This window comes from Ctenopharyngodon idella, chromosome 23 (assembly GCF_019924925.1).
Source record: "Ctenopharyngodon idella isolate HZGC_01 chromosome 23, HZGC01, whole genome shotgun sequence".
NCBI classification, from domain to species: domain Eukaryota; kingdom Metazoa; phylum Chordata; class Actinopteri; order Cypriniformes; family Xenocyprididae; genus Ctenopharyngodon; species Ctenopharyngodon idella.
In genome coordinates, this window is record NC_067242.1 from 15,618,390 (window position 1) to 15,638,214 (window position 19,825).

A 19,825-nucleotide genomic window follows, 5' to 3' on the forward strand; every position below is an offset into this window, starting at 1 on the left:
CTGATAAACTTACCCTTATGAACGTCTTCAAAATGCTATGGTGTTGCCATGAGCATTATGAGCAATAGAAATTGAGATGCTTACAACATAACAAGCGAAGCGATTCTTCATTTCGACATGCATCTGCTTGTGGAGTGAAGATCCTATTGACTATTTAATTCGCTAATCTCACTGCCGATGCCCCGACCAAGCGTTGAAAGGCATTCCTTTGATTGAGGCCGATTGCTATGTAAAATGTCCATTGATTTCTCTATGACCCAGCAACATAATCCCTCAGTCTGATTATAAATCACTCTGTCCTCCTCTTTTCATGGCTGTTTCTTCAATATGATAAACCTCGGACAGCTCCACAGCATGTTTAATTGGGCGAATGGGGGTCATGCCGAATATATTTCACAAAGCCGTATGTGGCTGGTTTGAGTGGCTACTTTAATTTTTATTGTGTTTAAGAGGGGCATTCTGGCAGACATTTAAGACTTGGCTTGAATGCGCATCAATATAAAATACAAGAGTCATTGTTTGTCTATAGAGAATAGATAGCGTGTTTTATGGGTTTAGAGGCTGATTATAAGTGATCTGCCCTTGATGGCCGTGTCTTTGTTCGTCCCCTTGAGGACCAGAAGCCTTTGAGTAAACATCATTACTGCCTGCCTGCCCATAAACTTGCTTTTACATTCCAAACCGCGCAGCAGGCTTATTTACTATGAGTATGTTGATGGGCAGAACTGCTGTCTTAATGGTGTTGTTTATTTGAATGAGAGGAAAGGAGAGATTAATGACGTGCTCTGTGAGCGTAACAGGCCATCCGTCCAAATGCCATGGTGCTTGTCTGTGCTTCTTCAGCACAAGACTTGTTCACCCCAGCCAGAAAAGCCCATTTGAATTGCCATTTATCTGCAGAAATATTTCTCTCTCTCACTGCATTTCAGTGTGCAATACATTCAACAAGGATGCATTAAACTTGTCAAAAGTGACAGTAACGACATTTACGATAATATCTACTTCAAATAAATGCTGGTCATTTGAACTTTGTGTTCATCAAAGAATCCTGATGAAAGGGATCACAGTTTCCACAAAAATATTAAGCAGCACAACTGGATGGATGGATGGTCTAAATTTCATGAGCCCCTTAGACCCTGAGGAATAAAATCAAGATCAGTTTAACCTCTTTTTCCATTTAATATTGTGTTTTACTCAGAAATGCCTTACATTACTGAGTTAAATGTGTTGTGAATGCTGTTTCACGTTGCTGGAAGCGATCCTGGCTTATTTTGGGGTTTCCCTGTATTCTGAGCGTGACATGTTCTGAAACAGCCGTGCGCTCAGAAGAGCAGAACACAGCTGATGTCACTAATTCATCATTTTACTCTCTGCTGCAGCTTTTCCTTCACACTTCCCCGCTGATCGCACCCTCTTTCGCTCTTTCAGGGGTTGGGTTCAGTCTGAATGTGGGTGGGTTACGATGTCGGCCACCGAATGATTTTTCCTGGGACTGACACGACTTAGCAACTTACCTGTGAGTCTGTGCTGTTGGCCAGAGCTGAGACTGAAGAACTGAGACACAGTGTCCCAGATTATTTACAGCCGCTGACCACGTCACTTCAGATCAGCCTCTCTCTCTTAAAACGGCCTCTTTCTCTTCACACCGTCCCCTGACTAAAGACACTGTTGATTCAGAATAAAACACTTTGATTAGATTTTGCCATATCTGTCAGTGGTCAGTCATAACTATGCCTTACAGGTAATGAAATTATATAGCTATCTAATCTAATCTAGCTATCTGTCTATCGCGCATATATATATATATATATATATATTACACACAGATCTATCTATCTATCTATCTATCTATCTATCTATCTATCTGTCTGTCTGTCTGTCTGTCTGTCTGTCTGTCTATCGTTCTGTCATTCTGTCATTCTATCTATCTGTCGTTCTGTCATTCTATCTATCTATCTATCTATCTATCTGTCTGTCTGTCTGTCTGTCTGTCTATCGTTCTGTCATTCTGTCATTCTATCTATCTGTCGTTCTGTCATTCTATCTATCTATCTATCTATCTATCTATCTATCTATCTATCTATATCGTTCTGTCGTTCTGACGTTCTATCATTCTGTCATTCTATCTATCTATCTATCTATCTATCTATCTATCTATCTATCTATCGTTCTGTCGTTCTATCTATCGTTCTGTCATTCCGTCGTTCTATCTATCTGTCTTATCATTCTATCTGTCATTCTCTCATTCTATCTATCTATCTATCTATCTATCTATCTATCTGTCTATCTTTTCTTGCATCGTTCTATCTATCTATATCGTTCTGTTGTTCTGACGTTCTATCATTCTGTTGTTCTATCTTTCTATCTATCTATCTATCTATCTATCTATATCGTTCTGTCATTCTGACGTTCTATCTATCTATTCTTGTATCTATCATTGTATCTATCTATCTATCTATATCGTTCTGACGTTCTATCCATCTATCTATCGTTCTATCGTTCTATCTATTGATCTATCTATATCTATCTATCTATTGTTCTGTCATTCTGTCTATCATTCTGTCTATCTATTGTTCTATCTGTCATTCTATCGTTCTATCTATTGTTCGGTCTATCATTCTATCTATCGTTCTATATATCATTCTATCTCTCCATCCAAGTTTGGACACAAAATTAATTTATTCATGTTTTCATTTATTCAATCATTTATTTATTAATTTCTTTCAATTTTCAATAGAATTTATTTAACTGTCATTTGTAAATCTGGCTAATCATGCTCTAAACTCAATTTTGAGCTGAATTTTGAATTTTGTTCCTAAAATATATCGATGGCTTGTCTCCAGTCCAGTAATACGTTTTAAAAAAAAAAAAAAAAAAAAAAAAAAAACGTTCAATATATATTTTCTTCAGGTTTTATTCATTCATCAAAACCAGTGTTTACTCACATTTGTCACTTGCTCTGTGTTAATTTTGGACTCCAGACACAAACTTTTAACCCAAAGTTGGGTTCAGCTTGTTGGGTCATTTTGCAGGGTTATTTTTTATTTTTAACCAGTTGGTGGGGTAAACCTCACGGACAAAGGCAAATGAACAGGGCATCCACATGTATTAAGACACATTTTATATTCATTCTCATACACACAGACAGACTCCCTCCCACAGCCACAGTGTAGGTAATTGCCAGGCAGACAGTGTGTGGGGACTGCCCTACATTAAACCCAGCATATCTTTAGGGATCCATTACAGCAAATGTTACTGCAGCTGGCGTATAACAATAAGATCTACTCTCAAATCCCCAACTCCAAACCACCCCTACTGCATTTCCAAAACCTCAGTGGTGCCTGTGCATTCGACTCTCTGAAGTGCATGCATACTGTATCTTCATGCTACAGGGTGCTATGTCTCATAACCCTGTCACCAGTAGTGAGGCAGCGGGCTCTTTTGCAAGAAAATAAACTCCAGACTCTCACATATATTCTGACAACTCGCCTTGGGACTCCAGTTCGCCTCTCTCTTTCTTTTCTTTCTCTCTCTATGTGACCTAAGATTGAGTTTTCCAAAGAAAGAAAGACTCTAATGTAAGATGACCAGATTTTGGAAATTAAACTAAGGAGGGTTTCTAGTTCAGTGGTTAATATATCAGTGAAATGTCCAATGTTATTATCTACAAAAAAAAAGAGACAATTCCAGTAATTTGACCTTGGTAAATGTAGTACTGTGATGAAAAATGGTACAGTATATCATATTCAGTCATTCTACTCTAAATTGCTTCTAGTCAACTATATATGTGTATATATATATATATATGTATGTATGTGTGTGTGTGTGTGTGTGTGTGTATATATATATATATATATATATATATGTATGTATGTATATATAATATATCCATTTCATAAATATTTTATTATATTAATTAAAAATAATTAATACATAATATTATTATCAATAAAAATACAAATTATAAATGTAGTTTATTATAAAAAATGTTGTATATAAATTATAAATAGTTAGAAAATAATAAATGATAAAAATATATATAGCAAATAATGCAATTTAATTTGTAAATGATAACAATAACATGTATAATTGAAGTAATTATTGCATGAATCTAAATCACTAAACTAAAGTGTAACCAAAACTGACAAGTCATAATAATGTAGCCTTTTCTTAACACATATAGCATGTTCTTCCCTATTAAATATTATTTAGCACAGTAAACAACGGGGACATTTCCGTGGACAGCTTCAGCCAGGGACAAGCCACTAAATTGCGGATGTCTGGTTACTCTAATGAGTTACTAAACAGAGATAAATGATCATCCGGTGATGTGGGCATGTGTGACCATTAGCAACAGGATGTGAAGTTTGAATCTGAGTTGAAAGGTTGCCATCTTCCTTTGAAACAAGCGGTATAGGTGAAGGAAAACGTTACCCGTTGTGTGAGGTTATGTGTGTGTGTCTCATCTGTGTTAGTGTCAGAAAGGAATATCTTCTCATCAGTGCCATAATGGCTTCTGTTGGACTGTGTGTGTTGTGTGTGAGTCTGCAGGCAAATGGAGGTAGACACAAAGCATCCCTGAAGGGTACACAAATAGACTGCCTGTTAGCTGTTTGTGCTCCATTTTGATGGAGTCCTAAAATTAAAACTTCATTTTTCATCTCAGGATGCGAGAAGGCAGCAATGCAGTCAACCATGGATTTCCTTCCTCTCCATAAATGCTTCTCATCTACATTGTCTACAGCATCACCCTCTGTACACTGTACAGAGTAAAAGACTGAAAAGACTACTTTTAGCTCATATTTGGTCACGTCATCAGCTGGTTAAGGGCCTTAGTTCAGAATTTATCTGCTGCGTTGAACTTCATTCATTATTTGTAGGCTGTTGATTTGGTGCATTTAAATTGAACAGTGTTTTGATGGTGCCTGGGAGGCTCAATGTACAATTTTGGAGGAGATAAACCCATGAATGGCACACTAATAGTAGTCAATGAACAATAAACTGCATTAAAAGAATGTGTTTTAACATAAAAAAAATCTTGCATGCTTCACCTTTAATGTCTGATTTCCCCACTGAAAATAATAATTCACATATTTGGGGATTTCATATTTACTCTACTTAAATCAGCCTAAGCTGGATTGAGCTGGTCCCAGACACAGCACTGTCAATTTGAGATGTCATTGGTCTCCATTTTTACTAGAAAATACCATTTCTTATAATGTGTGTCTGTGTGTGGGTGAGATTTTTTTTGTCTGTGTGTTGGGACCAAAATGTCACCAGAATAATAATAAAACCTGAAATCTGCTGTATGCAAAACAGGTATTATTAAAGCATGTTTAATAATGAAGAGATAAAAATGCAAAAAGGTCTCTGTAAGCGTTTCAGTTCGGGCTGGAAAATTAACATGTTTGCCTACCAACCAGTGGGTAGTGAATGCCAAATTTTTACCTTGGACAATGTAAACAATGGATTTAAATGTGAAATCCCCAAATATGTATTTGTCTTTGTGCACACATTCTCTTTTCCCATGTAGTTCTGTGACTTACTGAAATATGTATATCACCATTCTTTGTCAATATTGTTCTCCACAGCTATTGACCAATGATAGAATCTGTCAATCTCTGTGATACAGATACTTTTAAAGATACAAAGTGCACTATGGCAGGCTGATTTTAATTGCTTGTAAAGGGGCTAGACATTTCAGACTTGTCATTATTGCTTTAGCCTGATGCCTCCCCAGTGCGGCACATGACAGATCTGGGTTATCTGTAGGTTTTCAGGTTCATGTATTTTCAGACTTCAACATTCGTTAAATACTTAGGTTCTCCTTTAAATGTTTAAAGTTTTCATTTCCATCTGTATACTTGCATCACATATCATAAAGAAATAAAGAAACTACTGGTTGAGTGTTGCATGCAGCCGTTTTTGTCATGCATAGTTTTTGTCTAGTGTCTGGGCTATTTCTCTCCAGAAGTTATGAGCGATAAAAATATCTTAAAGGGTTAGTTCACCCAAAAATGAAAATTATGTCATTTATTACTCACCCTCATGTCGTTCCAAACCCATAAGACCTTCCTTCATCTTCGGAACACAAATTACGATATTTTTGATAAAATCTGAAGGCTCATTGAGGCTATGGAAGCCCGTTTCCGCCACTACTGTAAATAAAAAAATAAAAACAGTAATTGCGACTTTTTATCTCAGAATTCTGACTTTTTATCTCGCATTTACGAGTTTATATCTCTCAATTCTGACTTTTTTTCTCACAATTCTGACTTTTTTTCTCACAATTGCGAGTTATAAAGTCACAATTCTGAGATATAAACTCGCAATTGCGTGATATAAAGTCAGAATTGCGAGATATAAACTCGCAATGGCGTGATATAAAGTCACAATTCTGAGATATAAACTCGCAATTGCGAGAAAAAAGGTCAGAATTCTGAGATAAAAAGTCACAATTACTGTTTTTATTTTTTTATTTAGTGGCGGAAATGGGCCTCCATAGTGAGGCCTCCATTGCCAGCAAAAAAAAAAATAATAATAATGACTTTTTAACAATATCTAGTGATGGGCAATTTCAAAACACTGCTTCGAATCTTTTGTTTCGAATCAGCAATTCGAAGCGCCAAAGTCACGTGATTTCAGGAGTTATAGCTAGTTATGTCGTTGTTTCCACAGTGTACACTTATGACACTATGGGAACGCAATGTTTGGCACCTGACCCTTTCCGTACATAGCGGGATGCTTGTGGCAGATTTTCCTATGGAAAAGAAGTGCCCCTTCAATTGAACTGGCAGCAGAAGGCAATTAAAGTGTCTGCATTAAAGGCCTCACTCTAATCAAGCATTCTGGAACAAGTCCACTGAATCTAATTCCCACAAAGACATGAATGAGAGGGTTTGTATCTTATTCAAGACTTCAGATTGAGTTATCCAAGATGCCCAGCATTGGCACGCAGAAAGTCATTGGGCTTTGGCTGAGTAAAAAGATACATTTCTTTCTTGTTAGGACCCATCGGGGATGGATGTCAATGTTTACACTATGGATGTTGTGGTAATGAGGTTAATATTGCAGTTAGTTCAGTCTGGTGTATGTGTAACGTATGGTTGCGCAGTCTTGCGGTAATTGTTATTGATTTAGCTGTGCCATTTTACTGCAGTTGATACGATTATATTTAGCCAGCGTTAATTGTGTCTCATCTTTTATTCTGACTACAGCTGCTTTATTAGATTTGGTAGGGTAATGTATGTTTTACTGAAGGACAACTTTGCTTGGAGGCTTGTGTAGCAGATAGTTATCTGACAACTGCTAAAGCTGTGATGTAACTAGGGTTTTCGAAATGGACCAGCTGTAAAAAAGGGTGTAGAAGGTGTACCGATCCATCTAAGTGAATTAGACTCCTGTAATTCTGTGTGGTGTCTTGATGGACCATAGCCTGCTGTGATCCGAACACACACACAAACACACTCACTGCGGTCAGTCAAGAGGATCAAGGCACCACAGAGTTTTAGTGCATCAGGCCCTGACTGCTTTTGTGGTGTCAAGTATTTACATGGAGAGAATGGCACAAATAGCATTCATATGTACTGCACAAATAATCCAAATTAAATTAAATTTGTGATATGGCTTAGTGTGGGTTATTAAACAGTAAAATTTATTTAAATGAATGTAATGTGAAAATAAATAAATTAAAGGGTTAGTTTACCCAAAAATGAAAATTCTGTCAGTAATTACCCTCATGTCGTTTCAAACCCGTAAGACATTTGTTCATCTTCAGAACACAAATGAAGATCTTTTTAATGAAATCTAAGAGCCTTCTGTCCCTCCATTGACAGCCTATGCAACTACCACTTTTAAGCCCCAGAAACGTAGTAAAGACGTCATTAAAGTAATTCATGTGACTCAAGTGGTTTAACCTCAATTTTATGAAGTGAAGTGATTGCTTTGCGCAAAAAAACAAACAAAATTTACCACTTTATTTACAAAATAACAATCTCCAACGCGCATTCACACAACAACGTCAATGTATGCGTCATGGTGCTCTCATGAACACTTGCGCATGCGTGTTGTGTTGAAGCTCGAGTCTGCTCAAATGCTTAAAGGTATATTTCACCCAAAAATGAAAATTCTGTCATCATTTACTCCCCCTCAAGTAGTTCCAAACTTGTATGAATTTCTTTGTTCTGCTGAACACAAAAGAAGATATTTGGAAGAATGTCAGTAACCAGACAGATCTCGCCCCCCATTTACTACCATAGTAGGAAAAATGTATACTTTCCCTTTAAAAGTTAAATATCAGTGCAAACATAATCAGGCTGAAGGATAAGTAGCCTTAGCATCGAATGAAAACTGAACACAAACAAAATAAAAATATACATGATATAAAAATGAATAAATAAAATATATAGCAGCAAACTGAAACACTACAACAATATAAACAATTAGGCTATACCTGACTCACCGTCACTATTTCTTCTTATATTATGAGAAAGGAACATAAGTTCATCCATGTTGTGTTGTGTCATGACAGCTCTCGGAGTGTTTGGCATGGTAATGGGTATGACAATGTTGATATGTTTGGTCTTATAAACAGATCTATACAGGTGGAGCTGGGGAAGGTGGAGGGTTTCTGAAGTGCGCTGCACTGCTAAGCAAATAAGCTGCGTTCACGCCATATCGTAATTGCTGTAACTACGAGATTCTTGCTCGTAAAAAGCGTTTGCGTCCTCGTAGAGGTCGTAATTACAGCTTGTAAGCTGGGAGTTTTCTGAATGCTCCCACATGGCCGCTGTACCACCTGACCACTGTAGATTAATTTAGGCATTGATAGTGGTGCCATAGAAACGCATAATTCCCAGTCAAAGGATGTGAACAGCTCCGAATACAACGTCACGTGTTGTAATCTCAAGATTCCGGTAAATACGAGGTGGCATGAACGCAGCAATACTACCCAAGTATTTTGAAGGTTGAGCACGCAAGCTCATTGGCTACTGATACAGCAGGAACCAATCATCTGTGTCCTATAGATAATGATGTGATTATGAGCAGGTTGAGTTAAAGGACCTATTAGCCTGCGCCATCTAGAGTTTCATGACAGAACTTTGTATTTGAAACAGTAGGTAGGACATTTCGACATGGAAAATAACCATAACCCTACCGTTACAACAATGCAAATATAAGTAAGCGCAGTACTAATTTAGCTACCAAACTCTGCTTTAACACTTGGATATGTGCCTAATATTAGCGCAAATTTATAGGGTAACGTTAACAATAGAGCAAACAGCCATGTAAAGTGGCTAACATTGGGCTGCTACTTACATGCTTTAAATGATATGTCATGTGTGAGGTCACGTCAACTTTTTGTGGTCATTCTTCACCCTCTCGAAATATTCCCACACTTTGAATTTTCTGCCTGATATGTTACTGCATGGACCAGCTGTGTTAATGATCTTTTACTGCTTGACTACTCCAATTCTTTTTTTCTTTTTTTCTGCGACTAACCGACTGATTAAAATTTAGTTAACCAAGCTTCTTCTCATCGATTAACGTTTAGTCGACTATTAGGGGACAACCCTAATTATAATTGTTAATTTAATAGTAATAATAATTATGAGATAGAAGAAATGCTGAATTATTCAAATGTATATATGCTGTTGTGAATGTTGTGATTTTGGTTCTTTAAGCATCTAAGCATCAGAAATAGAGGTGTTCAGTCTTATTGCAGTTAAAATCTGTTTCATTCAGCACAGATGACATTTAGCAAATCTGTGTCCCATCATGCACCTCCATTGCCTCGTTTTGACACTTGCATGCATCCCAGCATGCATTTGTCTCTGGCCATGTGCTCGTCCGCACTTGCCAACAGGTTGCAATTAAAAGCCTTGTCACAGGTCTGCAGGCTCCTCAATCATGCTGGTGGTTCTGGCTGCCTTGTTCGCTGGCATCTGGCTCCGGCGCATCCATCTGAACAGAAGGTGTGTGGCAGCATCTCGAGCTGAAATCTGCTAGGCCACGGAGTTCGTTGTGTGTTAAAGCCTCTTGGAAATGAAACCGCAAGCCATAAGGAGTGGAAATGATTTGTTGGTGTGATGAAGTGTGTTTGAGAGACAAGCTATTTCAAATATTGGCCTGCTGTAAAATAATCAGCATTACATAACAGCTGACTCTGGCCTTGCGTTTGATTGGCTGAGCAACGCTCCAAGAGAGTGTAACGATTTTCTGAAAAGGAATGATCTAAATTGTGACACAGAGTTTATGCTTTGATGTCATTTTCTCTCAAATGTTGACAAAGCAACAGGACGAAAAAGAAACATTTCTATTGAATCACGCCAGAATTTCATTTCAGACGTATTCACATGGGCTCATTCGTTCCTTCCGCACACGATTATATAAGTAGCTTTTGATTATTAGAACCATTTCCCATTCAAACAAGTCAACATTTTCATTATTCAGACTCCAGACTCATGCATTATTTAAAGTGAGAAAATCTGTATAAACAAGCTGCCGAAAAAATCATTTTGTCAGCTGAGAACTTCCTCTCACATCCTTCACTTTTGAGATGCTTGGTCTCAAACGTAAGTTCATAAGAGGTAATGTTTCCCCAAGCACACTAGCTTTAAACATCCTCATGGGGTTTGTGTAAGGGCCTTTAACTAAACCCCTCCGCAGAACTTGCCATCTCGCTCTTTCTGAAGAAAAACCTATTTCTTTCAGGTTAATACAGCATACTACAAGCATAAAATATCCTATTTCAAATAAGTGATTTTCTTTTGAACTTTCTATTCTGTTCAAGGAATCCTGAAAAATGTTTCACGATTTCCACAAAAATATGAAGCAACACAACTGTTTTCAACTGTGATAATAATTAGAAATGTTTCTTGAGCAGCAAATCATCATATTAGAATGATTTCTGAAGGATCATGTGACACTGAAGACTGGAGTAATGATCATGAAAATTCAGCTTTTCCATCACAGGAATACATTACGTGTAAAAATACTGTATGTTAAAATAGAAAATGGTTATTTAAATTGTAATAATATTTCACAATGTTACTGTTTTACTGTATTTTTGATCAAATAAATTCAACTTTGGTGAGCATATTTTTTTAACAGTATCTTACACTCACTTAAAGCTAACCCAAACTTTAAAAACATTTAATAATTTAATAACAGTGTTGATTTTATGCTTAGAAAATATCAAAATTAACATATTTGATTCTGTACTGTGCATTTGATTCTGTACTGTACCGTGTTGTGATGCTTGAACTTACTTGTAGAATTTAAAACAACAGATTTTTTTATTAGTGTTTTATTTTTAATATATTTTGATAAAATAGTACACCTGTTTAATTTATGTCATTTATTAGTTATCGGTCACAACATAAAAATAATTAGGGCTGCCCTCATCTAAAGATTTTTCTGGTCGACAAGTCATTTTAAGCGATTAGTCGACTATTTGCACGTTTATTAATAAACCATATGAGTCATAATAATGAGTCTTTAAATCAGCTTTCAAGTGCACACATAAAGCTTGCCACAGTGCACCGGCAGAAGTAATGATCATGAAAGTGTCGGGAAAAACAGCAAGGAGATTGCTTTAACATTTAATAATTAATTGATAAACTAGTGTTTTCTGTATTTTCGGCTGCAGTGATGAAGTTGACGATAGTGACTCGTCATCTCCACAGTAGTGAACGTGCCTATATGCACGTTTAATTCAGATTACATAACCTGAGAATATTTGTTTTCCATTTGAATTGGTTCATTTAAAAGTAGACATTTTGCTGTCTGTGAGGCAAGTTTGCATGGAATTTCGGATCTTTCTTTCTTTTTTTTTTCTTTTTGGCGCGCTCAACTTATCGGAGAGAGACGGCAGAAAGCGCACCCTAACAAAAGTAGGCCTACAATGTTTTGTTGTTATTGTGAGTTTACAGAAATAAAAGTAGACACTTCACAGATTCAAAAGATGTATTACTTTTATCTGTATGACCAAAAATGGAGTATTTTAAGTGCAAGTGATCGCACCGGCGCCTCCATGTTAGCTGTCATGCAGTAAGTGTGCTACTATTCAGCTTTCACACAAAGACTTCAATAGCCCACATTTTTCTAGGTTAACGTTAAAGCGAGCGGCCATGTAAAGTTGCTACTACTTACATGTTTCAGATGATAAGCCATATTGGAGGTCGATGAATGATAGGCAAGCATTTGGATGTCCTGCCCGATGTACTGTAATTACCACAAAGACCAGCTGTTAACGATCTCAGACTGCGTGACTTCACCACTTCCTGTGGATTTTTTTTTTCTCCCTGCAACTAAATTTTGGTCGACTAAGCCTCTTCTCATCGACTAACGGTTAATCGACTATCAGGGGGCAGCCCTAAAAATAATTATTGTATTTTAGTACAGTATCACATGGTTAGAAGAAGACATTCAAGAACAATTTAACAAAACCGATCATCATGAAAATCAGTTGTTTCTGTTAAGCCGGGCATACACGGTATAGTTTTTGCTGTCGTACACACACACACACACACACACACACACACACACAAATACACTCTCTTTTTTTGTTGTTGTTGAAAGGAATGGTTGTGCTGTTCTCTGCTTTTCACCAAATAATTTTGCACACTCGTCTTTTTATTTTCTTTCTTTTTTCTATCCGAAGCAATAGCAGCAACATTGAAAGCAGGTGTCCGTGTTTAGCGTGAAATCTCACACAATTGCCTCCAGCTCTCTGTGCAGTACAGTTGTACCGTGTACCAGCTGCTTTGACATGATTATCAGGTTAACTGACTCGTAACGTGTGCAATGGCTCAGGACCTCCTGAGTGTCCGAACTCTTACTGTGTACGCCCGCCCTTTATTCTGTTATACAAAGAGAAAAACAAAAAAAACAGCTCTCAATTCCTTTGATTCACTCCATGTGATCTTTTATTTACCCACTCCTAGATTCACTTTACACATGAAACAGCTCTTCTGCACTGCCTCAGTGTATCTTTGTGTATTTTAAACCATCAAGAAGTGTTTTCATGCGTACTCTAATGGAATTCTCCTTCTACGTCGTCTTCTGTGACCTCGCAGGTTCTTCTGCTTTCAGAATTGACCCGAATGTCTTCCTTGCTGTTTATAGTTTATACAGCGGCTCTGTACCCTTGGTCCTTGAACAAGGGCACATGCTGTAAATATCTATCGTCACTCCAATGTCACCCCAGTCATTTCCACTTTTTTAGAGACGTATTCCCAATACCTGCTGTTTAATGCAGCCCTAGGATAGACTGAATAAATAAATGGCCATGATTGCCTGACGATGGGGGACAGCGGTGGGCAGCAGAAGAGTTTTCCATAGGGGGTAGGACGTTTTGCTAGTAAACACAGTTTTTTCCATGGTGCCTTGTGCAACGATCTACTGCTGATAAATTGACTTTTTTAGATGCAGGAAACCCTCCAACAGTTTGTCAGGCTGCCGCAGCAGAGGATCATGGGTCACAGCATGCTACGCCTGAAGGCGTCTATACAGTAGATGGGCAGTCAACCGGAACAGAGCTGATTTTAGCCAACTCCATCCCTATTCTTTCCCTTTCTCTCTCTTTTTCTGTCTTCTGGCCCAGTCAGGCACCGGCAGCATCGATCATGGGCCAGGAAATCCAATATTCTGCACCAGTCTCATTCCCACTATGTGCCTGTGCAATGTCATTTATATTCTTTCTCAGTGAATAGGAAATCTTTATAATAATGATGGTCTAAAGGGTGGGAAGCATTATCCTGGTTAACCTTTGATCCTAGATCTGGGAGAGTGGGAAAACAAATCTGCATTCGTGTGAAGTGGCACCCTCATTCAGTTTCCTGTCAGCTATGTTGTGTTGTTATGACACAAGAGTTGTTGGGGGCTGCGCAATTATTCTCTTACATCTCAAATCTACTGTATCAGGCGGATAGAAAAAAAAAGCCATCAAAGCTTGAATCACAAACTGTGCATCATACAGTAAAATGAGCTTAGAAAATGAAGGTAATCGTTTGCATGGCTTTTTGAGTTTAAATGTCTTGTCTGAACTTAATATGTGATGTTGACATCACTTAAAATCTGCCTTTATTGTAAATATTACCTCTTTGTAAATATAAGATTCTTTGCAAATTTATTTGCTTGTTTTAATATGGTTGGTCTTCTATGAGAAAATGTCATGATGATTAAAGTTCAAGTCTATTAACAGAATCACATGAATACTCATCACATTAACACTCTTGAGGGGGAAAAAAAAGTCAAACACAGACCTCAAAATATCTAAAATATAATTTTAATATAGGAACAGACTCTTCTTGATGTCACAAGACGTTAATAAATGTTAACATCATGAACAACAATGTAAATAAAACTAGCAAATGGTCAGCCATATAAATTAATCTTGCCCCAGTGCATGCTGGGAAGAGAGTTAATGGGACTAAACCAACAAGACACTGTGTAAGTCTATTTGAAGTAAATGAAAAATAAATAAATAAACATTAATCCAACTCAGCAACTTGTTTTTTCAACTTAAAATATCACAATTTATTATAATTCAAAAGAAATGAGGAAATTAATGCTTTTATTCAGCAAGGATGCATTTTTTAGCAGGATTTACTTCACTGTTATTGTGTACAGTATTCATACATGCTAATGTGCAGGGTCGTAGAAATGTCAAGTGTAATGACATTTTTCTGACCTTTGTCTAATTGATAGTTGTGTTTTTTTCCATATTTCTTGGTTGTAATTGCCAAGAAATCAAATGCACCACTGAACAATAACTAATAATTTGTATTCTATCATATTTTTCCCATGTTTTCCTAATGAGACAATTTTATGATTGCTTTATTTACTACAGACACTTGTGCATTAAGTCATCATGGATTTTATAGCTTACAATGTGGAATATTTTAAATCGCAGAATATATATTGTATAGTTTCTATACTGTAATAAAGGCTGTTGCTTAGCACTGCATTATTCATATACTTTATTTTTATAAAAAAACCTGGCTTGAGATGGCTTGAAAAACACATAAACCATATATTGTCGCAGTCGTTTGTTGATTGTCTTGACGTTTCATCAGTCAAAAAGTTTCTGCTATTTATTTGGCTACAGCGATAGCTGGATGCCTTTGTCCATAAAAGGGATTTCCTGGAACGTCATAAGTTATTACTTCTATGAGTTAGTTTTGGACTTTCTGCGTGAGAGCGCCCTCCGGCTTCCAGTATGAATGAAACATACATTACATGAGAGCGTTTAGCACTCCATAATGCTCATATTGCTTTGTTATGGATAAGAATATAACATCATGTCATGCATAGAATATCTTGTCTCTTTGAATTTAAATGTAGATTTATTCACATTCACCCATGAAAACCTCTACGTGAACACACTTACCCGGAAAAAAGTGTGGGGGACGTGCACTTTTAATAAAATGTAAATTCGTCCCCCACACTTTTTTCTACGCCCATGCTAATGTGTGAAATATGATTGGTGAGAGAGACTTTAATTCCAACTGTGTTCTTTTTCTACTTTTTCTACAGTTCAGCCGACGAGCAGTTTCGCTGGAATACCCAAGGTAAATGTCTTTTTTTATGATTTTCAAAATTTTGCTGAAAGTCTTTTTTTTTTTTTTTTTTTTTTTTTTGGAGAATGCATTCATAAACTGAATTAGTTGTGCTGCAGCATACAGAATCATTGCAAAATTTTTATGAATTTCAGTATTTAAAAAACTATTGTAAAGTGTGTTATACATTATTGGTCTAGATATAAGAATGAAAGTTTTAAATATATATATATATATATATATATATATATATATATATATATATATATATATATATATATATATAAGTTAATTATGGTTAATTTAAAAATTCATTTTTGACCATTTTCATTATCGTTTTTTATAAGTTTGATTTGTTGTTTTGTGCATTCTGTAAACATCTTTAACCCGACACATTTCCCGTCTGCGTCACTCTCTTATGCGTCTAAAGTGAGATGAATTCCAGCTCAGCATCCTGCTCTTTGGCCGAATGGTTGCTGCTCTAGTTGAGAGGTTAATCTTTTGTCTTAGCAGGCTTGTGTAACCCTTTATCCCTTGGCAAATTACACCACACTGGCCCTGGAAGAGTTGACAGTCACTTCTGACAGAACAAGCAGCATGCTGGTTAACAGGGTCATCAAAACAGCCAATTAAATTCAATCTTAGCCTGTTTAGATGCTTAGATGCTTAGTGAGCAGGTGAATGGAAAAGGTCAGGAGGTCAGAGTCCAAGTGTGACGAATGAGGCTTCAGGAAGTGCCTGTGGTGTATGCGTGATTAACCTCCCTGTTTTTTCCCAGATGGACAGAAAGACATTGAGGATGAACTAAACACAGGTCTGGAACTGGTGGATTCGTGTATCCGCTCCTTACAGGAGTCTGGGATCTTGGATCATCAGGAATACACCACAGCAGATAGTGAGTAGTCATCCTTTTTTTTCTTTTTCTTTTCAGTAGGAGTGCCTGAGAATGCTTTATGTTGTCCATTAAAGAAGCACAACCCTAATCCTACCAATTAGTGAAGAGATTTTGACCATTGATTTCAGTCATAGAACTTGACAACCTGGCTGAGAGTCACACTATTGATGTCTACACTCGTTTGAAAGGAGCACATTTACTGTCAATCATTTTGCATATAGGGGAGGTTGGGTTTTTGTTTAAGAGGGCATTTCTATTTAGTGGATAGATTCCTGAACAATTAATGTCACTAACTGCATCTATAATATTGGCTGTGATATGGTAACTGGTGCATTAAGTAATCTAGTGCTAGTTATTGCAATAATATGAAAGTATTTCCAGACAGAGCCTTTTGGCAAAGAAAAACAAAATCACAGAGAGTGTTGACTCTCTACACAATTGCAGAACATTTCTAATCTCAAAAATCGCACAGTTCTAATTATGTTTGGAAAAATATCTTCATTTTTTTTTTTCTTACATGGTGCAAAAATATTAGTTGGTTTCGAGTATGTTGTCAGTGCCGAGCAGTTGTTGAAAACAGTGGTTGAATTAAAGCCTAAACAGAAGGTTGAAAGTAACACAAGGTTTTTTCACATCCTGTGTCTCATCAGTTTGATTTCTCTCTTTTGACCTGATAAAGGCTTTGGGCAATTTAGTTTGCTTCAGTAAAACTATGTGTGGCTTATAAATGCTTGAAAAATTTTAAAGTAATAATATTTTTCTGCAAAAGTGCATTTTGGAAGATTTCCACACTTTTAATGAGCAAGCTAATGATGCAAAAAAATCTTACATGCAAAATAAAATATAACATTAAATATAAATATTAATAATGCTTTAAAAAAAAACTTGGTAGATAATGTGCAGCAATCAGAAATTAGTTTTACCATATCTCCTTGACACACTGAAATCAGGAAACAGCCTTTTCACAACTCTAACTTTAAAAGGCAACTGTTTGTCTTGCTTTGTATCTGCATTTTGAAGGTAACTGAAAACATCTGTCAGGACTATTGTTATGTGCATCGCTTTTATTATGTCAGTTCTGATAATTAAACTGCTTGTTTTGTTGTACATTGCACCTAAAACGTTTTATTTAGGGATGGTACTATGTTTTATTTTTGTCATTTTTGTGAAACTACAGTACATATGGCTACATGCCGCTATTTTTAGAGTTCTGTCTGTTGTGGGCTGAAAAAACCTCTATTATATGCAAATAAAATCTGTTACAGAGATAATTCACCCAAAAATGAAAAGTCTGTCAATCATGTACTCATCCTCATGTTGCTCCAAACCTGTATGATTTTCTTTCTACTGCGCAACAAATAATATATATTACAATGAAAATCCGATGTTGTTTGACCCCTAGTATTGTTCAAAACGTCTTCTTTTGCAGAAGAAAAAAACGTAAATGGTGAGAGTGTCACAAATGGGTTGCAGTAATGATCGCATGATGACGAAAAATAGAACAGAAACAGTCTTTAGTATTAAAATCCAAACTCTGAACACTCAAGAGAACACAGGGAGCAATACATAAATAACAACCATGTAAAACATTGACGACACTGAATAATGAACAGAGGAAACTAAGGGCTTAAATACACACAGAGTAATCAACAGAACTAAGAACAGGTGAAAAACTAATGAGTAACTATGGAAACTAACTAGAAAACAGAACTCAGGTAAACCAGACAAGAGCGCAGACTGAAAACAAAACCAAAACAGAACAAGACCGTTACAGAGAGTGAGTAAATGATGAAAGAAGTTTCATGTTTTGACGAATTCTTCTGCATGTTCAGCTTTTGCTGTCAGTAGAATGTAGTATGTAGCAATTTTTTAGTTTTTAGTGAAAACGCCGCTCCGAAATTCAAATGTATTTCGTCCCCAGGTGTACACTGACAAAAAAAGTGTATATGATTTAGTTTGAAACAATTTTAACTGAGAAATTGCTAGTAAATTTCGCAAATATTTACAAAGTACCAGCAAATAACACATTGAATTAAATGTAAAATTTTGAAGAAGACTGAAAGAGTGTTTTCTTGTAAAACATAGCCTACTCCAATCATCTTTTATTTACAGCTTTAAAAAATCATTTTTACAGTGTACACTTGAAAGACTTCATCTCCGTCTACTCCAGGGCCGCTATAGCCAACCATGATGTACGATACGTGTGCAAGATTCACTAGAATTCATAAATCTCTAAACTTCAGCACATTTTTTTCTATGATGAAGTGTAACTTTACCACTCATTCCCCCATTTCTCTTTTTTTTTCTTTGGCAGAGATTAAGAACACAAAGGCTTTAAGCGTCTGTTTTATCGAGGCTATATTACTCCACCGAAAACTGTCTTAATCTCCTTCCAGAAAGTTGCATGTCATTGATCTTTTTCGGAGTTCAAAGTGGCTTTTAAATAAGTTATTGACTTTGCGCATTCTGTTAAGGTTGGTGACGAGAAAAATGCCACAGGTTTAGGTTTTTGCAATCCAATTCTGGCTTTAAAGTCGAAATAATCAAAACAGATAACGCCTCCGCTGAATACACATCTCAACCACAACATTTTCTGGGCTTCAGGCGTTAGAACACCACAGCCAAACATAAAAGGCCATGAATTATGTATTGAAACTAAGTATATTTACTATAACGGCCTGGAATTACAGTGAGCTCTAACGTTTTGCTAAGGACAGAGTGGCTTTCAATAATTTATCTGATAGCAGGGTGAGTCGAGATAAAATAGCTGGAGCGCTGTGGAGGTGTCTAATGTGGACACGCTTTTACGCGTTATCTGACAGCCAACAAACATTTGCCTCCGTGCTCCAAAGACTTTATTCTTTAAATGGAGCTTGTCCCTAACTCGTTCAGAATGTATTAGTGATCTAAGCATTATAGGAATAAGAAAAAGACTGATGTCTTGAAGGCATCGGACTCAGTGCCTGCTATGTGTAATGTTTTCAGTACACATTTCAGTTGTTTCCATAGGTTTCATCTCATTATATTATATATCCAAGTTGCCCTCTTTCTTGTACTAAGTCAAAGCAGCATGATGATTCTGCTCTTGCAAGCCTTGTAAAAGAGATAGATTCTTCATGAAATGTTTCATGCTAGGGAGATAGAGCCTAGCAAAAAATAGAGGTACTACTTGTGGTGATATTTTATACATCACTCCAACAGTCCATGCACTTCCATGATGGGATTATATATTTCTAGTACAAGTTTATTCCATCCAGTGGTTAACATAACAGCCTGGAATTACGTGAAATGTTGTCAAGCACCTTCTTGATACCTTGGCAGGTGAAACGACTGTAATTTATCCAATTTTCTTCTGCTGTCTATGGGG

General features: G+C 36.6%; 1 protein-coding gene across 1 annotated transcript in view; it reads left to right on the plus strand.

Moving 5' to 3' along the window:
- Nucleotides 1-19,825, plus strand: part of ctnnd2a (catenin (cadherin-associated protein), delta 2a) — a 340,625-nt gene that overhangs the window by 148,288 nt on the left and 172,512 nt on the right. Inside the window, 2 exon segments of the mRNA XM_051881748.1 lie at nucleotides 15,541-15,575; nucleotides 16,342-16,458. Of these exon segments, the coding sequence (XP_051737708.1) occupies nucleotides 15,541-15,575; nucleotides 16,342-16,458 (152 nt within the window).